This window comes from Styela clava, chromosome 12, assembly GCF_964204865.1.
Source record: "Styela clava chromosome 12, kaStyClav1.hap1.2, whole genome shotgun sequence".
NCBI lineage: Eukaryota > Metazoa > Chordata > Ascidiacea > Stolidobranchia > Styelidae > Styela > Styela clava.
In genome coordinates, this window is record NC_135261.1 from 9,275,391 (window position 1) to 9,300,337 (window position 24,947).

At 34.3% G+C, this 24,947-nt stretch overlaps 3 protein-coding genes across 4 annotated transcripts; all 3 read left to right on the top strand.

Moving 5' to 3' along the window:
* The first annotated feature begins 1,373 nt into the window (after positions 1–1,373).
* Positions 1,374–9,512, top strand: LOC120330209 (uncharacterized). Its single transcript, XM_039397071.2, has 2 exons — positions 1,374–2,283; positions 2,901–9,512. Exons 1-2 carry the CDS (start codon positions 2,176–2,178, stop codon positions 4,983–4,985), a joined length of 2,193 nt encoding a protein of 730 aa, XP_039253005.2. The 5' UTR covers positions 1,374–2,175; the 3' UTR covers positions 4,986–9,512.
* On the top strand, positions 9,098–11,908 carry LOC144411713 (uncharacterized). The gene is made up of 2 exons (XM_078118811.1): positions 9,098–9,551; positions 9,722–11,908. Exons 1-2 carry the CDS (start codon positions 9,520–9,522, stop codon positions 11,439–11,441), a joined length of 1,752 nt encoding a protein of 583 aa, XP_077974937.1. The 5' UTR covers positions 9,098–9,519; the 3' UTR covers positions 11,442–11,908.
* On the top strand, positions 11,856–23,687 carry LOC120330210 (histone H4 transcription factor-like). Of its 2 annotated transcripts, XM_039397072.2 has the most exons (16): positions 11,856–12,108; positions 12,755–12,855; positions 13,466–13,591; positions 13,921–14,029; positions 14,213–14,392; positions 14,566–14,643; positions 14,890–15,010; positions 17,604–17,742; positions 18,062–18,186; positions 18,497–18,661; positions 18,784–18,869; positions 19,306–19,480; positions 20,165–20,292; positions 20,803–20,859; positions 22,215–22,316; positions 22,635–23,687. In XM_039397072.2, the coding sequence occupies exons 1-16, from the start codon at positions 11,970–11,972 to the stop codon at positions 23,273–23,275; spliced, it is 2,472 nt and encodes an 823-aa protein (XP_039253006.2). In that variant the 5' UTR covers positions 11,856–11,969; the 3' UTR covers positions 23,276–23,687. The 2 variants fall into 2 exon arrangements, with proteins under 2 accessions (XP_039253006.2, XP_039253007.2); XM_039397073.2 differs by lacking the exons at positions 22,215–22,316; positions 22,635–23,687 and adding an exon at positions 21,023–21,467.
* The last annotated feature ends 1,260 nt before the right edge of the window (positions 23,688–24,947 follow it).

Below are 24,947 nucleotides of genomic sequence, written 5' to 3' on the forward strand. Positions count from 1 at the left end.
TACCTTCATTCTGTTGGGGGTGAGATCGAGTAGTTTATGTTTAATTCGCAATTTCATGTACCGTACCGGTAGCCTATGGCAGTATGAGTGTGAACATTCTTTTGTGAACATTTGCATGGTGATTTGGAAATACAGAATCGGTATTCATATTGGAATTATCCAGTACTGCAGTAATAGATGGCGCGGTGGTGTGGCTCAACGGGCTAAGCGTTAGGAATACGCTCGCCACCGCACCTCCTGACCTCTAATTACTCTGCATGGATTCGACCGCTGGTCGGTTACGGCTTCCTCCACCACCAAGTCCATGCTTCCGAAAACAAACAATATAACTAATCCCATACCCGACTTGTAATGGTAACCGGACGTGAGGCCGTGGTTCGCCATATGGATAAGCCGTCTTATCGGCTTTCCTTTCCCCCGGGATAAATACGGTATGTACCGTAAATCCTATCCTATCCCAGATCCTGTTCAATCTATATCAGGGGTCTAGTATAGTTTAGTATCACATGCACTTCTGGTGGACGTAGCATAACAGCATAACAGCATAACGAATTTTGCATATGTTATTCCCATCCTCCACCTGCAGACCTGACTATGTCATCCAAAAAAAAATTACGTCACTACGACGACGTCACAATCACGTCATAGAGCTTGCCCAAGTATATCCACGATTGCCCAAAACGGCATCTGCGCCGACGATACCGAACTCACTAAAGCCAGCGGTCTCTCTCATCGGGATCGTTGCAACGAGAAAAATTAGCTTGCTCAATTTCGGGTGATTGTCTGCGATGTCGTAGTGACGTAAATTTTTTGGTAACATCTGAACATAGTTAGGTGGGGGTTAGGGATGGCATAATATGCAAAAATTGTTGATGTGGTACTAAACTACACCGGACCTCTATACAGCTATAGGGTGTATCAGTATATTGAGAGGGCCAAAGATTGAATTCATTCACCAAATCCAAAGACTTGGTTTCAATTTGGTGGTGAAAATGGAGTTTCAAAATGAACTATCCATCTACAGATCTATGTAGCCTAGTTTTGGGATTCAAAATTCGTTATTCCATTGAAATTCCCTCTTACTGTCTTCAGATGCAAATAAATGGAACAAGATCATTGTCACTTCTGCACTTGGTAACACAAAGTTTATTTATTTAGAATTCACCTGTCTGCCTGTTGAAAAGTTGGATGTTTACAGTTTAATTTGAAATATTTATATTTTTTATATCTTTTATTGAAGGTTAAATCTGTTTTTGAATTTGTTTGGGATAGGTACTGTTTCAAATACCACCGCGGTTCAATATTCACCGCGGCGGTGTGGCTCAACGGGCTAAGCGTTAGGAATACGCTCGCCACCGCACCTCTAACTACTCTGCGTGGGTTCGCAGGTTCGAATCCCATGCAGGGATGGTTATGTGCGAGAGGATTGCTGGACTCCTCGCCGCCTTGGGTATTTCATGTAACCGCTGGTCGGTTACGGCTTCCTCCACCATCAAGTCCATGCCTCCGAAAAACAAGTACCGTAACCAACTAATCCCATACCCGACATGGAATGATAACCGGACGAGAGGCCGTGGTTCGCGATATGAATAAGCCATCTTATCGATTTTCCTCTCCTGAATAAATATGTAAATCCAATCCGGGATGTTTTTTGCGTTATTTTACTTCCTATTGTTATGAAAAATCGCTTTTCTCTTTGATTAGGTTTCGTACAGAAGCAATTGCTTCAAAATTTTCGTTTGAAGTTCTGCTAACTTGTTGTTATTTCTGTACGTTATCTCTGCTCGCCCGATCTATTGCAGTATTTAATATGGTACCGTACTCTGTCAGTCCTACTGCAGTACCGTACTGTCTGACTGTTGTCAAATTATATTCTCTTTTAGTACTTTCTACTTTTTCAGGTATTAGTTGAAAGTTATTTTAGTTCCATTTGGAAATATTTTGCGAAGAGTTACAAGTAACGTTACTAATATAGCTGTATTGCCTGCATAGAAACTGTCAAAGTACCGTACATATCATAACTCGTAACTAATATACCTATTTTTTACATCAGCTTTCTATTTTAAACCAGGCTATCTGCATCTTTTTCTTTTTCACTGTTTCAGCGTATAAATACAGAATACTGAGACAATAACATTTTTAAGTCTGTCAGACAATCGTAGTCCATTGATATATATGTATGTATGTTATTGTGAATTTAAATTTGTTGTGGTTGCTGCTGGATTACCAATTGCCGTTTTTATGACTTCAAAATGCCAATGGAGGATAACAATGATAATCAAAGTAAGTGGTATAAAGACCATTTAGAAAAATTGAGAAACAGTAAAAATGTAAAGACAGTTACAAAAGGGAACGCTTCCTCATCATCGAAAGAGGCAGAATCAACAAACGCCATTAAAAAGCCTTTAAAAAGAGCATTGGCTCTGAAAGATGAAAAAATTGACGAATTATACAAGAAACCTAAGAAAAATAAGTATGAATTTATTCCAGCAATGTCTAATAAACCAAAGCCCCAGTTTGGGCCCCAATTTCGTCTGAGAAATACTACACCTCAAAACCAGAACCCACGATCTAATCTTTCTTTTAGAGGAAGTCGCCCTTCACATTCACAAAATGTACCTATAAGGCCATTACTAACGCCCTCTAGACCTGGCGTACCAGCTCACAATACAAGACCTCGCGCTCGGTCACAGAGGGCGTCAATCAGACCATTGCTGTCTCCTAATTCTACAACAAATATTCGGAACAGACCGCCTCCACCACCTAGATTGCCAAATGGGCCCCCTAATGCCAGAATAAGACCACTCCTTTCTCAAACACCAAATAGTCCAGTGCCTCTAATGAAACTACGTCCACCTTTCCCAACGCCTAATGTCAGAATGAAACTTAAATCTTTGAAGGAGCCAAATTCTACAGGAATGGGACCTCAGATAAGATCATCACCTCCGAGACAACCAAATGCACCAGGACAGCGAATAGGGCCACAACTTGTTGCATCACATAGAGCACCAAATGCAAACCAACCCACCAGAAAGCCAGTGAGACCATTTCACAAACTAAGGAAACCGAATCCAAGATTTGAACAAAGGTATGTACCAAGATCCAGATTTAGAGTTCATGAAAAGCCCATCCGACCATTATTTGGAAAGAATAGAATATATATTAATCCAAAGTTAGCATCATCAAGTTCAAAAAATATTAAGGTGCAATCTGAAGATATCACAAAATCTAAAGAAATTGAAGAAAAGATTATTGCTGATAAAGCCGAGCCCAAGGTTATTGGAACTTCTACTAACACTTATGAACCAGATTTGGAAATAAGGAAGAATGAAAATAGTGTTAAATGTCAAAAAGAACTAAAGAACAGTAATGTACCTCAAAAAGACGATCTTGGTAAAAATATTTCTGTATCCAGTGGAAATGATATTGAACATTCAAATGCCTACTTGGAACACATTAAAAAATTGAAAGGCATTAAAATGTCATCAGCAGTCAGCATGATTAGCGAATCTAAAAATTTGAAACATGAATCAGTTTTCCATGAAGAAACTACAAAAGAATCAAGTGTTAAACATACTCAAATACTACAAATATCCCAAGCTTCCACAGTTTTCAAAGGTAAATGTATTGTTGTCAACAAAACATCTACATGTACTCTAACTAATCAAGATGAAATTCCAGATTCTAAATTTCATCCTGATATATCAACTGGCATTAAAATGTCATCCGCAGCCAACATGATTAGCGTTACTAAAAATTTAGAACATGCATCAGTTTCCCATCAAGAAACTACGAAAGAATCGAATATTGATCATACTGAAATAGCACTAGTATCCCAAGCTTCTACAGTTCTCGAAGGTGACTGTATTGTTCTTAACAAAAAATCTACATGCACCCAAACTAAGCAAGATGAGGTACCTGATTCTAAATCCCAACCTGGTGTATCGACTGAGAGTGTTGTTTATAAATCTACTGATTCAAATGAACTATGTACAGAGCCTATTAGTAAAGTACCAAAATCTGAGCAATGCTCTAATGAAGCCCTTTCCAATCCTTTGACTCCTTTAATTAAGGCTGAAGTATCTGATTTTAACTCCACTGTAAAAACATCTGTGAAAATTGAAAAAAATATTACAGATAGTATTGAACCCGTTCAAATTACTGCTGTTAAACAAGCTAGTCGTAAACCTGGTAAAGTGGCAAACTCTGCAGAAAAATCAGATTCTAAGCATCGTGATTCTGATATAATTGCGCAACCTTTTGGTACCATACTTAAACAGCGTGTGAAAGGTGATCAAGAACCAATAGTATCTCATACAAAAGCATTACCTTATGATGAAAAGGAGACATATGATAATGAAGATATGCCAACACCAGATGATGATGACGGTGAATTTGTTACATTGGATAGTTGGGATAATAATGACACTTCTAAATCTACGACGAGACGTAAGGCATCTGATTTTTTCGATGAGGATAAAGATAAACGAATCGGACCAGTATGGGAGAATGTACCTAAAGGAAAGAAAATTAATTTAAGAGGCATTTTAAAAAGAAAAACTGAGGATAATAAACAAAACTTAGTAGTCGCTGTAAAATCCCCTGCAATTTTGGATAAAACGAGACTTATTACTCCTACAAAAAGAGTAAAACCCACGATCCGCCAATTTGAGACTGAACCGAATTCTATGGTAGCTGTACCATCTATAGAACATGGTCAAGATTTACAAGCCGAAATGCGCTTGGACAATGCAATGGCGGCAGGATTGGAATTTATCAATCCAATTTCAGGTTATCATTGCTTACTGTGTCATTCGTTTTATCCAGATTATCCAACCGCATTGCACCATTGTACTCTGTTGACTCATAAAATGAAAGTATTGAACGAGCAAAAAAAAAGTAGTGAAAACTTTCAAAATCCTAATCAAATTCATACAATAAGTCCAATGAATCCTAATTTAATTCAAATTAATCAACATGATTGAGATGATATTGTCAATCTCTTTGATCAACATTTTCTACAGTTAATAACTTATCATAATTGATGATACATATGGTGGTGTTTAACATTGTCAGTGAAAAAGTTGGTTCAAATTTTCCCGTTTTGTCACTGGGAATAAATTTCTTTCAATCCCACTGTGTAATGGATGTTTTCCCAAGCATTGATTTTTTTTTCCATAACAAAAACCTATCAGCAATGAGTGAACGATGGTGTAGTATTCGCAATTTTTGTACCCACTTAGACACTTCTTTCGCTCAGACTGAAATGTAGGCATCGTTTTAAACATTGCCTCGTCTTTGTGGTTTTGCATGTTATTTGTCAGTTTTCAGTTGTGATTCCAAAAAATAGTTTTAAATCTTATAACATAGTTATCATTATAGATTCCGATAGGCTTTAGTTTGGTCGCAATATTCAGAAATTGGTTTCGCAAACACATCGATAGGCCAATATTACCTGTCAGTACCTGTGTGCGGCACAGCACATGGTCGAACATTTTCAATAAAAAGGAGGGTAAACCAGTTTATGAGCGCCGACTCTCGAAAACAGTCCCTAAAATAAGCATCAAAATTTTTGCAATTGTAAAGCATGGCGTCAACTTCTCTGGGATCAATATGTTCGTTATCATAATAAAATTTCTAATCTTTCCTGAGATATATGAATTCCTGAATTTGAAATGAAGGCACCTGTCCAGTGGGTGGGATGGCCTTCATTTTCAAGTATTTTAAGAGAGAAAATTCAATCATGTGCAGTTCTTATACTGTGTTACTGCACACATACTGCAAATAATACATTCTCATGATTATGACATGTCATTCAGAGGAAATAATTTTCCTACTTATTATAATAAGGTAATCTAAAATGAAGATTCAATAATCTCTACTGGTCACTAAATCTTGTTTTTCTAGGCCATCGGAGATATAATAAAAATTATGCTGTAATTTCCTAGTTAGCAATTAAATTTATGGTAAATTTGACTGAAAATAACCTAGCCTATTTATTATTCATAGCACAAACAGTTTTTATTGTTCGCTTACTCTGCATAGTATGTTATCTCTACCCCCTCAAAAAGCTACTCAAAAAAACTATTATTCTTGCATGATTACTTCCAGTATACCTTTTCTGGGTTATGTGGAATTAATGACCGTAACTACTTCTGATATCTCATATCAGTCAAGCGGTGGTAACAACCATAATTAATAACCATAACGTATAATTTACAACAATAATTCCATACAGCTTTGGTAACCATTGGCTATTCATTTTTCGCTCATTACTTTACTCAGATTATATCTATTTTGCTTCTGAGTAAGGGATAAGCAAATTTCCTTAAAGAAAAAAAAACGCTTAGTAAATTTATTTTAAACAAAATAATTGCCAATTTCGTTTAAACCCATTTGGTTTCAAATTTTAGTTCCTGTAAATTTTGAACTCGTCTATATTAGTTGAATTAAATAACCCAGAAAGGGCCGAAACCGAAACCCATGAAAAAACCTGCATTGGGCACTCTTTTTTTATTGCAGAAATTCCTGCCAAAATTTCACATATATACCGGTAGGCTATATATTTCAGAGCACGCATATTACAGTAATAAAATAAAATAGTAGACCCTGAAATATTCATGTAGGAAAACCATACGTATAATAGGACATGTGAGTGTTCTGATAATATACTACAATTGTCTACAAACATTCTAATTATTAATTATTACAAACAACAAGTATTTTTGGGGATTTGTGGCATTCTATAAATAATGTACGCCGGTACAGAGTTTAATTCTGTAACTATTACATAACTAGACATGTGCAACATGAATCAAACTTGGAAATTTTTTTCGAAATGAAGAAAAAGGTATTCCATTTGTACTAATGTATGAAATAAATGATTTTGGAGCCGTTTCAACGGCACATTCAAAATTACTATCAAGGTTATCAAGCTCCTCTTAAAACAGCAGTTTCTAAATATTACTCTTTTCAAAAGAATTTTGCTACAAAATAAGTAGTACTCCTTGCAATGCAATTTAAAAAGAAAAACGCCGATGTTAGATATTGAGTAGGCCTATACCTCACCCACTTTTAGAAACATTTTTAAGATTGTTGAAACATATTCTGTTTGATGATGATTTCCATACGAAAACTAATATGAATTGAATTGCCACAATAGTGGTTTTCAACCTTTTTTTGTTGAACGGAACTCATATAAAACATTCCAGGGGTTCGAGGAACCCCTATGAAAGAGTTCAGTTGTCTTATGCAAAAATATATATTAGGTAAATACAACCTAATACTGGCAAAACAAAATGATTTTCAAAGTGAAGAAAGTTTAATATTAGTTGCAAGCCTAATAGATATTCGATTATATTTAACTATTATATATGACAAATATAATCTTAGAGTTGAACAGATAATTGCGAAACTCCTGAAATGTACTAGTGGAACCATTGTTGAAAACCACGCCTTAAAAAAACACATAAAATAGTAAATTTACATATAAAGTTTTCATATTTTAATAAAGGAAATATTTAAGCTAAATCCACTGTAGAGTACAACATTGTTTGTTTGTTCATAATATACGGTAGTTTAAAATTAGACTGTTCGTCAATGTGTTTTTTTCTAAAATTATATTTTTATATGCCAACAAAAAAATAAGTATTCCATGAATTACCATATTTTAGATTGAATTTATTTTAAATGCAGGATAGTGCTGACTGCTGAGAAATTTATTCATGTCCGAGAAACAAAAAATGAAATCGATATTGGGAAAATTGCAAATATTTGAAAATTGAACAACACGATCACTACTATTTAAGATTGATCTCATTTTAATTCTGCAGTCCAAAATTTTTGCATCATCTACTCTGATGAAAAAGCTAGTTGGAAGTCATAAAACAAGGATAATATTTTTGAATTAAGCTAGTTGTGAAATTGCAAAGTTTCATAAGAAGGGTGTCTGAATAGTTTTAATACTAAAGTCAAATGCAATTAAAAATAAATGCAGTTTGCATTTCCGAACTAACAAAAGATTTGATCAAATCAAGAATACTATTCTCCATCTAAATATCAACAATTGTGCCAATCTTTTCGACGCTTGCAAGAAAAATCTAGGAAAGAAATACTAGATCATTTATGATGAAAAAGGCCTTTATGTTATTATATGCATTATTGTAGGTGATAAGCAAATATAACAATGACACATTGCAAAAGTTGATATCAAGACAGACAAACAAATATGAATCCTAAGTGATTCAAGAGTCTTGCTGCACACTAACACAAATATATTTCTGTAACGTTTTGTCTGACCAAGGTCAGACTTCTTCAGACATAGTAGTTCAACGTTATTTGCAATATCACTAAAAATGTTTTTGGAGTGTGACCCTATTATTCTTTTATGTGATAAAATTAGGTGAATTCACATTTTATATACCCAGAGCAATAACTGACCAATGTTGAGACTTACTGTGCATTAAATTAGGGTTTTTGTTTTTGCCTTATCGTAGCAAAACATACCAGGTTAATTGTGGAATATAGGTTGTGTTTTCCAATATTACCAGTAGATATTATTATTATTTAATAAACGTTAAAACTCTTTTCATGGGTGCTTATTAGAGGACATAATAAATTTGCCATTGTCAAACGTAAGCAAAACGTAAACTCATATGGATATTGTGATGGCTCTGTGTTCGGTGCATTCGAGCCAGCTATACCCCGTGCTCGTGACTATATCCAGGTTCAAACAAAGGGGTTAGGTTATTTCTAACACAAAACTTTTTCATTGTGAAGATGTAAAATTTCCCATTTTAAATTAATGCAGTATCCATATAGAAAAGCAGATATAATTGTATGTACCGAGAGTGCAAAAGAGAGAAGTTACTTTCATCTTTCAAAATTGCTCAATATTTATGCGACAGGAACATTAACGTGATCATATCATCAATACATTTACTTACAAGTTACAATACATTTTTTTTAAGAAGTTAATAATTATATGTTCTCTTTCACTATTTTATACAATGAAGCTAGCATAAGTACCGGTAATTACGCATTCTATCTTGTTCAATTTATCAATAATGCTAATTATTACATACAATTGATTTCAGATACTCGCACTGCATGTCATTTTCAACACTGGTACAATGTTGTCTATATTTGAAAAAAAATCTTATATTGTAATCTGTAATTTTTTTTATACCATGTGCTTTGAAATTTGTCTGATTTTGATTCCTTATAGCAACTATCATCTGATGTGTAATTTCATAGTTGTGTAAAATATATTCTTCGATGTCAGAGTGTCCAGTATTTATAGTACGATTCACTGGAGTTGTTGAGCTTGATTTCCACACAATAGGGACTTTATTTTTTTAATCTGCATGCTGTTTACAGAATTTCCAGAGCTTCCGCATCTAAGAGTATTTCAAAGTAATTACTGATGATTCGAATTACTTTTTCTTTTCAATAAGGCTACGTTTTTATTTCTAATTTTTTATCTCAGGTATATCTATTGGATATAGAAACAATACTTAAATGCACCTACAGGCTTATCTCATTATGCCCAGGTATTACGGTAATTCAGCTTCATTAATCATTTTCTTTTGTAGATGTGATGTTCATTGAAACAGTTTCAATATTGATATCATTAAGTACAATAATACATTTATAAGTTTATTGTTTAACGAACTTATAAAATGTGTAACTGCATTTTCTTTTTACATTTCTTTAATTTCAGAATGAATAATAAAATAGATATTACAAAACCATGGTTCCAGGAAATGTTAATGGAAAGATCTGCATTTTCTACCTATACAACCAATTTCTCTAACCGGTTTGCCGAGTGCAATGAAAATGACGTTTGTGTTGTAGATGATAAACATAGGCATTGTATGCTCTGTCCATCAGTTGTGGACACACACGGCCATCAAAAACGTCATTATACTTTTATACACAGACTTTCAGCTGTCACAACGCAAGATGGTATATTATGTTTGAAATGTAAACTAACTCATGACGATAGTGAGAAATACAAGAAACCTCATTATCACTGCCCTATATGTGGGAAAACAAGCAATGATCGAATAAGATTCAAGCATCATTTGGCAACTCATCCAAAGCGACAAAAAGCAAAGGAAAATGAAATGAATCCGAATTCTCTGAATAGCGATCCACAAGTTGTGTGTCTTATGTGTTGTAAAGTGATTGATAGATGTAGTAGTCTTGATCATTTCAGTTCAGCTCACCATTTCAATTCTGAAAAATCTCGTGATCTTATCAAGGACTCGACTTTGGATAAGGATGCTCATAGCTCTAGTATTCAAATAAATTCAATTCAATCTGAAACTGATAATTTATGCAACACTACCTCAGATTCAACAATATTAAATGAAGAATCAGGTCCAAAAAATGGAGATCGATCTGAAATTGGTAACGAACCGTGGTTTCAATTAGTCGAAGTTCATTCCAACATATCAGTAAGTGATATATCGACAAATGAATTTCTTATCCGTTTTCGAAATTGTACGGACAATTCTTGTGACCGATATAAAAAACACCTACATTGCTTACTTTGTAAAAATATTAAAGTATATTCTCCGAGTCATCAGCATCGACATTTCAATGAAATACATAGAGTGCGTGCCATTATCACAGATGACAATATAATCTGTCTAAGATGTAAACTTGATCACGGTACTAGAAAACAATCAAGACCCCATTACCACTGTCCTATTTGTAAAAAGAGAATTTTCCATGATCATGCATTGAAACGTCATATTGTCAATCATAAAGAGTTTCCATCTTCGTTTTGTGGAGGGGATCTTTCTGGAAGTCTTCCTTTGACCCCAGCTAAGGAAATTCTACCAGGAAATGTCACCACTGATTTAATGATTTGTGAGCAATCTTCCATCGATAAGACTAGCCCTAACCATGGAGAGGAACCTCCAATTAATGAAATCAGTAAAGAAGAATCATTGCTATCAGAAATTGATCCAAGCTTGCATGTTGAAAACACCGTAAGCGAGTTTGCGAGAAATAAATCTGGCGAGACAAATGAACATATTACCATTAAAGAAGAAGTTGTAGATAGTAATGAAGCGTTTTCAAATTCAGCTTCTGATCGCAAGAAACAAAATGAATTGGTCACAGATACTGAAACAAGTATAGTGGTCTATAATGAGCGTTCTGCCGAAAATGCGAATTCAATCGGTGAATCAGCTCAAATGGAAATCGATCATGGCATGTCGGTGGTAACATATGCAAACGATTCTGTCATACCTGGTTTAGATTTTATTAAACCAATATCTGGCTATACCTGTACACTGTGTAACTCATTTTATCCTGATTATCCGTCTTCTGTTCGTCACTGTTTACTTAAATCGCACAAAATTCGTACATCAAATGCACAACAATCATCTAGTGTTGCAACTGTTATAGATGTTACAAAGAATTTGTAAAATATTATCGAAATTGTCCGGTATTTTGCTTTTCGATGCTGTTGTATATTGTATGCTATTTTTTTTATTATTTGTGATCCATGCCAATGTTTTGCTGCCCAAAATAGCTAATCACAAAAGAGCAATACTTAATTTGTTGTAATTATTTATATTCGAATGTCAAAATGATCTTGACTGCTTGCAGTCCCTTGAACTGTACGGTTCATATTATATTGAAAAAATTATGTTATACTCTTTGTCTGGTTGAGATAGGATTGTTCAGAATATATTTAAACTTTATCTTACCGTCTGATAGTAATACTAAATAAATTATCAAAGTGCAGCTTTGAACTATATTTTGATGCCATATTGTTTTTAAATATTTATAAATTTAATCATGCTTGTCAATATTCGTTCTAATTTACTCGTCTCCTTTTTAATCAATGTTGCAAATTATGTTGTGTTGTATTTTTTATATTCTAGAAAAATATGGCCATACTGTAGCTTGTTTATGTGGTAAAAGCGGTGCGTGCGGAGAGTGGCCTGACCATGTCATATCAAAGGATTAAAGAACTGAAAGTACAATGTGAATGGTCAACATGCACAAGTACTTTTGATGACATGGAAGAATTTTATCAGCATTTAGAAGATCATTTCTGGAAAGATATTGCTGCAGTGCCATTACAACGTAAGTACTGTAATTGCTAGCCAAGTATATATCATGGGTGGCCTACATGTGTACTAATTCATTTTGTGTAATAGGTCACACAATATTAACAAGATTTTAGTCTATCTCAGTTGAAGACAGGTTGGCCACCTCCTGATATATATTATATATTGTCAACTTAAATCTCTTCTGAATGAAAATATGTGCTAAATATCACATCCATAATGTGATATGAAACAACAGTGCAACCTCTACACCTAGAACCTCATTTTGACGTTTTATGACATTATGATAGCAATTTATTTACTGGTAGGACGGTTTGCCCATGCTAATAAATTGAGAGTCGTTGGAGAATTGCGCGTTTGTATGTGCAGAATTCCTACCATAGTAGCGGATTTATTCTCAATGATGCATTGAAATGTATTTGTTATGTCATAATTATTGACTATAATTGGATTGTGAATTTACGAAAAAATCTTACGAAGTTTTCATTCGGTGTTTTGCTACAAATTTATGTTATAAAAAGTGTTCTGCGGTTCTAAAAAGGTTGAAAATCACTGGTCTAAAGTACCGGTACCTTTGTAGATCCAATATCCTCTATAAATTTGTTTAGTTTGAAGGTGCAAAGTGCCTCATATTAACATAACATGCTAAAATTCTTTTACAGCTGGAACAACAGTTATTTGTCACTGGAATGAATGTAATTTTACAACAACGGATGGACATGATCTTATTCGACATATTTATTTCCATGGCTTTCATACCAAGGTAATTATGATATGTTTGCTAGAACACTTTCAAATCTTCTCACATGCTAGGCTGGTAGGATTGGTAGCAGTTTAATTGTTGTACCGTAAGTTTATAGTCTCCATCACATCGCTAATTAACCTTCTAAGGCAGCCATTCCCAACGGGGGACCACTGTTCTAAGAGGGAAGTCCTGTTTGTATGCCATCGCCCATTAGGTATAATTGTGTTTGGCACATGTATTGGGTGGTTGTGTTGTGCCGGGGCTGGCGGTATGGATGAGAAGTTTTGCCTGCTGCATGGTTACCGGATAAGTAGGTCAGCTTTTTGTTTGGATAAACATCAAAATCCTATATTCGAAACATTATGCATACTTGCATAGCACACCTTTTGCTTTGTACATGCAACAACTGATATCTAACGAAGAAAGAAATACTATTTCTGTAAAAAGTTGAATCTTGCCGGTTCGCCATCAGTAACCCAATTTATTGTACCTTGGGTGAGATTGTGGGCATGGGATTTTAGCCAGAGATGCCAAACCTGTGAGGCAAAAACGGTTTTAACAGCTTAGAGATTTTGATGGTAACATAAGAATATTATAAATATGTAACATCCATATTTATTTTTTTCAGTTAAAATGGCGCGGATATTTAAAACATTTGGAAGCAAATACATGTGAGTGTCAAGTTGCTCAAAATCCCAATGTTATTCCGGAATTGCCTGACGGATTCAAATGCTGTTGGGAGGATTGCTATGCAGTAAGTGGATTGAAAATTAGTTTAGTTTTATTAACAAATTGTGCAATCATATTAAGTTAGTAAATTTTCATGCCTTCTGCTCTGAACAAGGCTCTGTTCAATCAGCCACTGCTGGTAAAGAACTATTGTTAATATAGTTTGGAAGGACCAGACTCAATCTATCACACCTTGGGGAAGGTAGAGGACATGGGATTTGAACTCAAGATTTCATCATGCAGCGCCATCATAGTCGATTCTAATGTTTTTAGCCACAATTGCGCGGCTCTAATTTATTGACAAAATATATAATTATGGCCCATGTTTCCGATTGGATATCACTATGTTTTCAGATCCTCGATATACCAGATAAATTTTATGATCATATCAGAGAACATGCTATTATTTCTGAAGTGGAAGATATTGGGAATGATGAAAAGGGTTTTAAATGCCATTGGAAAGGTATAAAAACTTTTTTAAATTTCTGAATCAGAGGGAACAGTTAACACTGGAGCAGTCTTGGGTAAAATCATGGGGCGTGGAACCAGGGGTGCAGTCGGGATTTTCAAAAAAGGGTTGTCAAAATTGAACCCATTTTATTTCTCTCTGTTAAGATGACGATTAAACTCTAATGTCTTTTTCTAGGTTGCAATTACACATATCGTTATCAAGATAAGAGACGTTTATCACATGGTCGACATAAGTTACGTTTACACATGAGCACACATACACAGGAGAGAAGTTATGCATGTCCATGGTGTGGAAATCTTTATGTGAATTTAACAAAACTTATTGATCATTTTACTCGTCAAACTAGTATAGAAAGTAAGTATCGCATATTATTCATTCGTGTCTGCCTAAAACAAGGCTCCAGTTGTATAGGGCTTTGGCAATTGGAGCTTCCATTTCGTTGCGGTGTGTAATAGGTTACGAATATATATTTTGACTTTATGCTCAATGTAAACACTGATAATTCATAAATTTCAATTCTCTTTCAGATCATACTTTCCAATGTACTCACTGCTCTAGAACATTTGCATCAGAAAGAATATTAAAAGATCATATGAGACACCATGGTAAGTATTTGACAGTGGTGAACATATCTGCTATCTATTTGTTCCAGTAGATGTGCTGTTGGCACTCCTGTTTAACAGCAATTTAACCTCACCAAAAAGATCTACAGGATAGTTACTATGAAAAATCCAACCATCTTTTCTCCTGCAGAGGTTTTAATCTCCATCACTGAGCAGTATACCTAGACCTGCCTTTGAACTTGTTTTATTTATTCACACGAAGATTTCAAGCTTTTTTATTTTTGACAGTGAATCACTACCAGTGTCCCAAATGTGCAATGACTTGCCCTAACCCATCTGCATTGAAACATCATATGAGATACAAACATTCTAACGATCGACCATATGCTTGTGAATTTTGTGAATATAGGTAAGATATTGTAACAAAATTGTATTGGATGCCTGTTCAGAACTGTGATAGGAAATTATGTTTCAGGTTCATGACTTGATGTTATGAATATAGGTTTAGTACAGAACAAACTCTGTTGAATTTTGTTTCATGTACCACCAGGGATGGCCATTTCCGAATACTAAACTATTCCGAATACATTCTAAAATAATGTTTTCGAATCTGGAATTCCGAATACATTCTAAAATCGAAAATAACACATTTTTGTTTTAATTAATTAAAACCCAGTAAATTAGGAAATAAGCTTCAATAGAAATAACAGAATGAAGCCACAAACCAACAGTATATGTACACAAAGTAATTGATAGTTTATAGCTATCAATAAAAAATGATAGCAACTTGTGACACAGTCAGTTTATTAACATTATTCACTTTGTACAAATGACCATATGAAAAGATAGCCAGGGAGTTGTCTGACGCTTTCTATCATTGGTACCATGATATTACGATAATAGTCAAGTCTATTGACAAAAATACTACTTGTATTCAGATAATTGTGTATATTTTCTGAGAGTAATAAAATTTATTGGCAATAGGGGCAACAACAATCAAAAATCCATTATGCCTTTAAAAATTATAATATTTAAGCCTGAGGTATTCTACTACCTACCAGTATATTGTTATTATGTGTAACATATTGTTGTGTTTGAAATTAGAAATAAATTAGTAGAGAATAGATAACCACCACTGCCAGCGCGCAGCCAGGATTTTCGAAATCGGAGACGGAAATTCCCATTGCCGCCTGTAACACCCACCGCGATTTCGCGATTTCAATACATGACAACTACGAGATTCTAAAATATCTTTATATATTAATTTAATGTGTTCAACGTAACTCGCGGTTGCTTCTTCTTACGTCAAAAAAAAACATTACTATTTGGTCCACGGCGATCTGTGACCTAAAATTACGAGATAAACTGCCTGATGTATTTAATTTTAATACGTATTTTTGCAATCTTGCCAACTCGTTATCGCCGTTAGAAAAATCTCAAATAATTATATAAAATCCTGTTAAGTGTGGAGTATAATTCATTTCATACAATGAATATACATATAAAGTTTAGCAGTAAATTAAAAATACATATTCATCGCCGCGATTATGCCACCTCGACATTTACAACAAATAATATAACAACGAATATATATTTTTCTGTTGTGCAAAGTGATGAATTCATGACCGACACGGGCATATTTAAAATGTCTTGCTTTATTAATTTAATTGTCTTCATTTTAACCTGCGATTGCGTCGACAAAATAAAATCCTCACCACTCTTATATACCATTGCAATCCGCGGTCATAAAAATAAAAACATGAGGTAAACTGTCCGATTAAATATTGTTTTGATCCGTATTTTGCGAATTCGGCAAATATTTAGATGTACTTGTTAACAGTGACTCCGCTCGATCGAAATGCTGCCACTCTGATTATTTTTAGATAAAACCGTTCGAAAAATCCATAAATATGCAGTAATATCTCAGAGTAAAATTTATTTCATCACAATAAAATTGATTGAATATACTTTAGTTTAGATTGATTATATTATATACATCCTCACAACCCGGGAAAAAGTCGCGTTTCAAACCTTGTATCGTGTTAACATGAAAATATTCGACGGCAATTCAAAGTAATGGATAATCAGGCAAATTCCGCCCTCAATTAGTGACGATATGTTTCTAAACGCCTACTAAACATAATGTGTGCCAGAGGCACACGAAATTTTGCGATTTTCACTGCCTAGAAAAGCGTTTTTTAAATTTTCGCGGGCCTCAATAAAACTTATATTGTTTACGGTTTTATTTTCAGTATTTTAAATTGCCGATTTTCAATCAAAAAGTTGCGTTGTCTTTAGAAACTCGCCGCCGATGAACGTATTTACCAGATCACAATTCCGTGCGCGTACAAAAATAAAATAAATCTTATCGTTATCGTGAAACAAATTTGTGAAAAATTTTCGTTTTAGAGTAAATAACACAATCGTAAAGGCGTTTACGGGCCTAAATAAGACGTTACGCTGATGAGTGATGAAAACAATCACGCGCAAGTTTCTATCGAGAATGTTTTCATTCAACGGAAACGTCTTGAAAGCGGCGTCGAAATGTGTGACGTCACACAAATATCCGATATTCTTATGAACGTGAATTCCGATATTCGAATGACGAGATATTCGAATACATTCGAATACTTTATTCGAATTGGCCATCCCTGTGTACCACGCAAGAGGGGCAAAACAGTATTCATTAAATGAATAAATAAAAACATTTTAACCTAAATAAAGAATTAAATTGGACATGCGAAAGTATAATAACACTTCAATATGAAGAAAAAGTACAGCTTATCTAACTGAGCCAGCCCCTCAAAGGAATATAAAAAATGAATAGATAAATCATGGAAATGTTCACAAACCCTGAAATTTTTTTACCGTTGAGACTTTTCACGCAAGTTTGGGTACCCAATTGTATATCAAAATTTCATCAATTAGAAAAAAAAATTCTTGATCCAACAGTTTTTTGTTTATCTATAACAATATCGAATGTTAAAAATTTCCTCGTTCAGATCAAAAGAACCGCACGATCTTCAAATTCATATGCAATTCCACCAAAGTGATTTGTCTTATCAATGTCAATATGAAGGTTGTGATTATATTGTCAGATCAGCACAAAGTTTAAGATATCATTACAGGGTCAAGCATGGAGTAAGTTTAATTTTATTTGTAAAATTATCGTAATAGTGTCTCACGTTTTGGTGATTTCAAAACGAGAATAGCTGTCACTGGACTATTTTTTCTTCTTTGCATAATGAGATGTCATTTCAGCGAGCTCGCACCATTTACAATTTACAGTGAACATAAAATTGTATGTGTATATTATAATATTTTAAATAGATAGACTTCAATACTTATTATGTTTCACATGTCCACCAAGCCAATCTCATTAATAGTAGTTTCAATGTGATGAAATCCTCTGTTGTGCATTGACTACCAAGGTTAAACAAGTTCGCTTTCACTTTTCCAGGCTGGTGATGGTAAACTATATGCTTGTCATCTATGTGATAAAAGATATGGGACCGGATATCAATTAACACCACATTTAAGAAAAGTTCATAATTTCCAATGGCCGCCTGGGCATTGTAGATTCAGGTTAGTAATTCTTGTCCATTTTGATTCATGTTATTGCTACATTGTATTTTATAGAAAAATGGTGAAATATTGTCTTGTTATTATCATTTATTGTAAAAATCGAACATTTCAATGTAATGTTATCATCCCTTTTTTTTTTAAATTGACATAGATAGTTTATTCAAGAAATTGATCTGAGCCCTCAATAGGCTTAGGTTTCGTGAGGAATTGGGTACACATCATCAGAGTTTCAGTACCGCACGTTTGAAGTCTTTTAGAACTCTGATATGTAGTAATCAAACCTAGCTAGCAGATTCCTTCTTATACGCAGGTACAAAGAGTGTGAAGATGGCTTATTCAGGCTTCAAGTTTTTCGCTATGAATCGATTGAACTCACTGAACAAAGAATGTCATCATCAAAATCAGGAATTGAGGATGAAATTGATTCAAGTGAACTAGCTCATATTACACCAAGTTCTAGTACTGCACCTGCTAGGTAGGTTCCGAATATAACTGTGTCTGAGGATGATGGGTTACTCAATCCAAATTTCATAATTTTGCAATATTTTTGCAAAGGTTTTTGACTTTTGAAATGATAGTGATTTTTCTATCATATAGAATCACAAAAGCAAAAAGGACAATCATAAATGAACCAATAGTAAAAAGTACTGAACCGAAGAAAAACAGAAAGACCAAGAAGCAAGGTACTCTTCATTTGAGTTTGATTTTAATGCCTCGAAACAGAAGATTTAAAAAAATACATGGAGATGTATTTACAAGACAAATCAACATTAAATTTTGTCCACAAGCTCCATATCAAGGCTTGCTTTCAGAAGTTGAAGTACCAGAGTTGGAGGGATTGTAAATTTTAGCTTGAATCCTAAGCTCTGATCATGATATTAGAGAGATTTGAGGTTATCATGATAGGATATTCAATTTATTTATTTCAATATATCTATGATCAGTTTTGTTGAGCTGTGATTTTGATTAGCATCTGGCCTTGATTAGCTTCTGACCTTGTTGAGCTGTAATTTTGATTAGCTTCTGGCCTTAACAAATTGATATCAAAATTATAAAACATAATGTTCAAAAACTGATTGTCCATTACTGAATGATGGTTGTTGTGTATACTTGTTCTAGCCACCAGAAAATCTCCCAGAAAAAGTGGATCTGCTAAGAAAACTTCTACTGTGAGTCAACCAAATAAACCTTCATTATCGTTGGAGGCTATGCCGGATCTTTATATCAATTCTGATGAATGTTTGGAAGCTGCTGATACACTGTGCCATATGAAAACTCTTTCTTCAAAGAAAAAGTAAGAGTTTTACTGCACAGGTTTGGAAGGATAAGGAAAATAGCTTGCTGAATCTGGTATTTAGTAAACTTATCCAGATGTGGACATTCATATTCAGTGTGTATTTTTGACAAACTGTTTTATTGGGAAAAGCTAGGGTTGTCCAAAACAATCGAATATCAGAGTATTCGAATACCTTTTTAGCCAGTTTCAGAATAATTCTGAATAATGGCCACTTTTTGCCGGATTGTGTTCGTTTTTACGGGGAATCAAACAAATTTCTGCGCTTCATCATGTGTTGTTATGATGATGACGGCACTTTTATTGTTTTATTATCTTCTCTGCGCAATGCTTATTGTTGGGACATTCTTGCGCGGTGGAAATTGTCACCTTAATTTACGCATTCATTTCCAGATACGTCAGGAAATTGAGAAATATGTAAATAAAACCATAATTAATACCCAAACGCAGTCTCATTTAGAAAGCCATTTCGCAAAGTGTTTACTCCAGCCATTTCGAGCCACACCATCGGTCCTGCACTTTTGCGAACGAAAGTGAAATCAAAATTTGACGAAACATTGTTTACTTTTAATTCAAGCGTGTTTGAAAACGATTTTTGGAAATTCATGTCTCGATGGCAAAATGCTTTCATTTTGCTTGCAGTACTACATCATACAAATATAAAACTGAAAAATACTTTCCTAGAAAAACAAAGAGAAAAGTTCGAGATTCAGATGAAGAGCATGACGATATTTATATTAATTCTTATCTCGAAGGAAGTGAAAGGGATTTGAAATTGGTAACTAATGATGAGGATAAAATTGTTGCATCAGGTTAGAATAATGTAAAGTGATGATTGTATCATATTTTGATATACATTTAGTTCATTTCACATTCATAGTTTGCTTCCAAATAAAAATTTTCAAATTGTTAATTTAAGTTGTTCTAGCCTTTTACTAATTTTTTCATATTCAATGGATTAAATTTAAAATTTGGGATTCCTAGCTGGGTCCAATGGTTTTTAGCCATGGCTGTGAGATCTGGAAAATGTTCAATCAGCTCTCAACCCCTTGACAGAAATTTTGGCTCACCTGCTCGGAACTCGGGAACAAAATTTTGATCATGAAAACTTGTCTTATTAATATTAAGTGTTCTTTAATTGACTGCTAAAACACCAATTTAACTTAATTTTGAATTTTCAAAATTTCGACTTTGGTTATAACCATTAGTAGACTGAATTCCCGATTCAACTTTGGTTCCAGACTTCTTACAGTTTGAAAATATGATTCCATCTCCACAGTTTTGTTTTTAACAAATAGTTTTGCTTTTAAACTTGTTTTCAGATATAGAGGAAATTGAATCCACGCCTAATAGAAGCTTTACTGTGAGGAATGTTGGAGGTGATGTGTTTTTTGATTATCTTTTGATATGTTTTAAATATAATATTTAGTTGGTTATGCTGGTTACCATTATCTGTATTTCAGAAGAAGCATGTATTATTTCTCGTAGATATAAGCTTATGCTCAGCAAATTGTAGTGATTAACATTAATTATAAATTTCAGACGTCTTCAAAGATTCAGCGAGAGTTAGCATCATAAAATCATCAAAAATATATCGATACTCCCACAAACCATTCGCTAGATATGGTCGCACAACATGTGTATCAAATCCCCCGCTTGGGTGTGGTATCTCCCCCTTCTTTAACAACGAACCTTCACAATCTACCACACCTGAAAGCAATCTGTCCCAAATAGTATCTGCGGAAGAGTTAGAAAGCAAAAGTCATTTAGTTAGTGACAGAGCTGATCAGTCAGATCCAAGAGAATTATTGTTAGACTGGTGTGACAGGGAATGTTCTGATAAATCATCGATTTTCTCGTTTACTTCATTGAATCAAAACTTGGATGGATTACTTGTTGGAGCACAGGTGTTGCTTAGGATACAGAAAAAGTTTTTTTTCATAAAAAAGTCAGTTTAGTAACCAAGGTGTTTGAGTTGTAAGGATTTTCAGAGTTTGAGAAGAGTGTAGACTTATTCTAAATACACAAAATTATGATTTACAATTAGTTTTATCAATGATTTCTCAGTCGAATAGCCTTAAAAACAACTTGAGAGGGTGGGGGGGGGGGGTAGTCCGCAGATGATATATCCAAAAACTGAGCAGATTTAAATGGTTATCACAAGTCGTGACCATTTTTCCATTGTTCTCCATCTATGGCAGGGCTACTCAACTGGCGGTCCGAATCCGGATCTTTCGGGTATCCGGACCGCGCATAATTCTTTATTTTGGATCATTAGCCCCACTTTTGAATTGTCCTTTCGCCTATATAGATTTCACCAAAATCACCTATATAGATTTAAAAATATATATGAAAAGAATTATAACGCCATAACAAACAATCTTGATTATCTTATAATAATTATTCGGCCGAGGAATTGCGTGTTTGAGGATGCCAAAATATAATTTCTGGAAAGTCCGGACCCAAATATTTTTGAAGTTTTGTATGCAGACCTTCGATTAAAAATGTTGAGTAGCCCTGATCTATGGATGGCAATGTGATCTAGTACGAGATATGCACCACCATCATTTTTAATAAACAGCATTAGCAATTCGGTTTCAATACGAAGTTTTTTGTCAAGATTTAAATTGTTCCTGTTTTGTTTTTGACTCTTCAATGTTAGCCCATGTATTTTTGTTCAGTTTAACTTGTAACCTATGTCTAATATGAGAATCAATCGGGGTTTTATTTTTAGTCACAACCAGAAGTAGTACCAAGAAATCACCCATGACACCAAGTCCAACTAAGAGAAGATTTGTTAAAGCTAAGAAAAGATTAAAAATGAATACCTCAGAAAGTTAGTATAACATTTAGTATTCGTTACTCCTACTTTTTATCTTAAATCAGGATGTATTTGAAATAGTAAGATCTCAATTTCAAGAATAATTCGAAATTTTTTCTGGAGAATTATCTTTTTACCATTGCAAGTTCTATCCCATGAGAGGATTTCTTGACTTCTTGCTGTCACAAGGTTGGTCATTGGTTGTGTTTTATTTCAAGTATTACACCCAAATGTTCATTGCTAAATGGTGTTGTGATTCTGGGCCTTTCAAAACCTTTTAAATACTTGTTATTATGTTGTCTTCATTTGAAAACTTATTTTCTCTATTACCAGATCGTAATGGACAAGATTTGAATAAAGAAAATATTGATTTTGCGAGCCTCAAGGAATGTTCTGTTGATCTTGTACCTATTATTAACAATCCAGTGTTTCCAAATCACCACAAAAATTGCCTGAACTCAACTCTAATTGACCCAACAGAAAATTCTTGTTTTGATACGTTAGGAAGAGAAACTGATTTTTCTGCCCTTCTGGAGAATCAGACATTTATATCAGCAAACATTTATCCAGGACAGAACACCATGGGCTTAGAAACAACTACCGTCTCAACCAAGTTACCTGCTTTTCTGAATGATGAAACTGCTCCACTGAAAACCCCAGAAAAGATGAACCAAAATGTGGAATTAGATCAAGCTATTGACATTGAACCTCCTTTACCTGTTGTTGGAGAAAGCCCGAATGAGAAACACCACATGAATGCAAATGGAGTTATGGATGTTGGTCAAGCAGGAAGCGAACAAACTACTAACGATCAATGTGTTGAAGTTAACTGCAGTGAAATGGTGTTGGATGAGGAAGGCAATAGAACAGTTGTGAGAGTTGGCGATGAAGATTACTACATTGTTGCTGGAACTGATACAACTTCAGGTGGTACAGCCTATTGTCTTGTGAAAGCGTCTGATTTTGATGAATAGAAATGAATTTTTGTCAAGTTTTAGGTGTAGCTTGTTTTTTTTTGTGGGATTGTTCATCATGCCCATGGGCAGAAAAGTGAAATTTATTTCTTCAACCGTGAATTGTCTTGTCCAGTGTGTTGTGATTGAAATGCGGAAATGCGGCCTATGGCTATACTTTGCGATCTGCTATATTTTCAGTGGGAAAATTTGGTTATGTACTTCCTTGATTGCATCACATAATATGTAACCATTTGTAACAGTGTTTTTTTGATGGACTTGATCATTTAAATTGACTCAATATTTTGAGGCAATGACTGACTACTTTGAGATTCTATCATTACATTGTATGCTGTTTTCAAGTAATCTTCATTCTATTATGAAATTCGTTAACGTTTATGTTATTAATAATAAAATTATACTTCTTTTACAAGTGGGGTGTGACTACTGTAGTTGGAAAGAATTCTTACCTCGTCGACTCTTTGATTTGTTCCCCTGTTTTTTTTTCAAGTTGTGCATTATTCATTCAACATAACATAATCTCATATTAATTATTACATGAAGTTGTTAGTAGGCTTCCTCCACCATATTAAGTTCATGCACCAGAAACGAATAACTTGCTAACTAATCTCATACCCGGGATTGAGTCGTCTCATCGGCTAACTATCATCTTTGACTAACCTGCTCAAAATGGAGTATTGCTGCGAAGTCCTGGTGTGTCACAACCAGTGGCTATAATAGTTAAAGTCATTTTGGTCGCAACTAAAGAGCTACTGCGGCTACTCGTATCTTATTCATCATGCGGCGCAGCTTTTTTAAATAGATCAATTTGGTGACGTTCTGACATGTGCATCAAGTTTGCAAATGATTAGTGAGGTTCACTATTCTGAAAACTGAAGATTATACAGTACAGTGGTACCAATGATATCATCTCGTGTTTTTTAGCAATAGTAGTATGAATTACAAACAGCGTTGTAGTGGGGATCTTATAAATTGAAGGTAAAAAGACTATTCCTTGGCACTTTCTAGTGACAATTTTGTACTTTTTTCTCGACGAATCAAGTATCGTGATTATTCATGCGCAGCTGATCAACCAAAAAATTCATGATGATATTCATACGGATTCAAATTTAATAATCGATTAGGGTGAGTAATAATAGGATAACTATATGAACGTGTACAGTAGTAAAAGTTGAAGTATTTGTTCTCCAACTGAAAGTAGCCTACAATACAAAATACCGAGTGTGACAAAACTGCAAGCATGAGTAAACTTGTAAGGGGTTGTACAAGAATGAGCGTTCATAATAATAGATATGTATACATCAAATTTAAAATAAAATTGACTATATATAATTTTCATTACGCGATTATACAAACTGCATCAGCATGGGTGGAGACTCTATTCATCAATCACTCACTAGCCTATGAGAACTATTTGCAAAGTAAAAGAAAGACTCAAGGTTTGCAGCAATATTGAACATGCTTTTAATTGTAGCTAGATACAAAATTTAAAAACTGTTTCCATCGAAAAAATATAGCCATATATTTACAAACTAAATAAAATTATTTGGTTTCTGCGAGACTAACTACTTATCCTTCTTCTATGCTTTTGTGCCGGTGGATCCGTATGCATATATTGCAAGGATGCTGTAGAAAGAGTAGAGATAACAATCCTAAGTGATTCAAGAGTCTT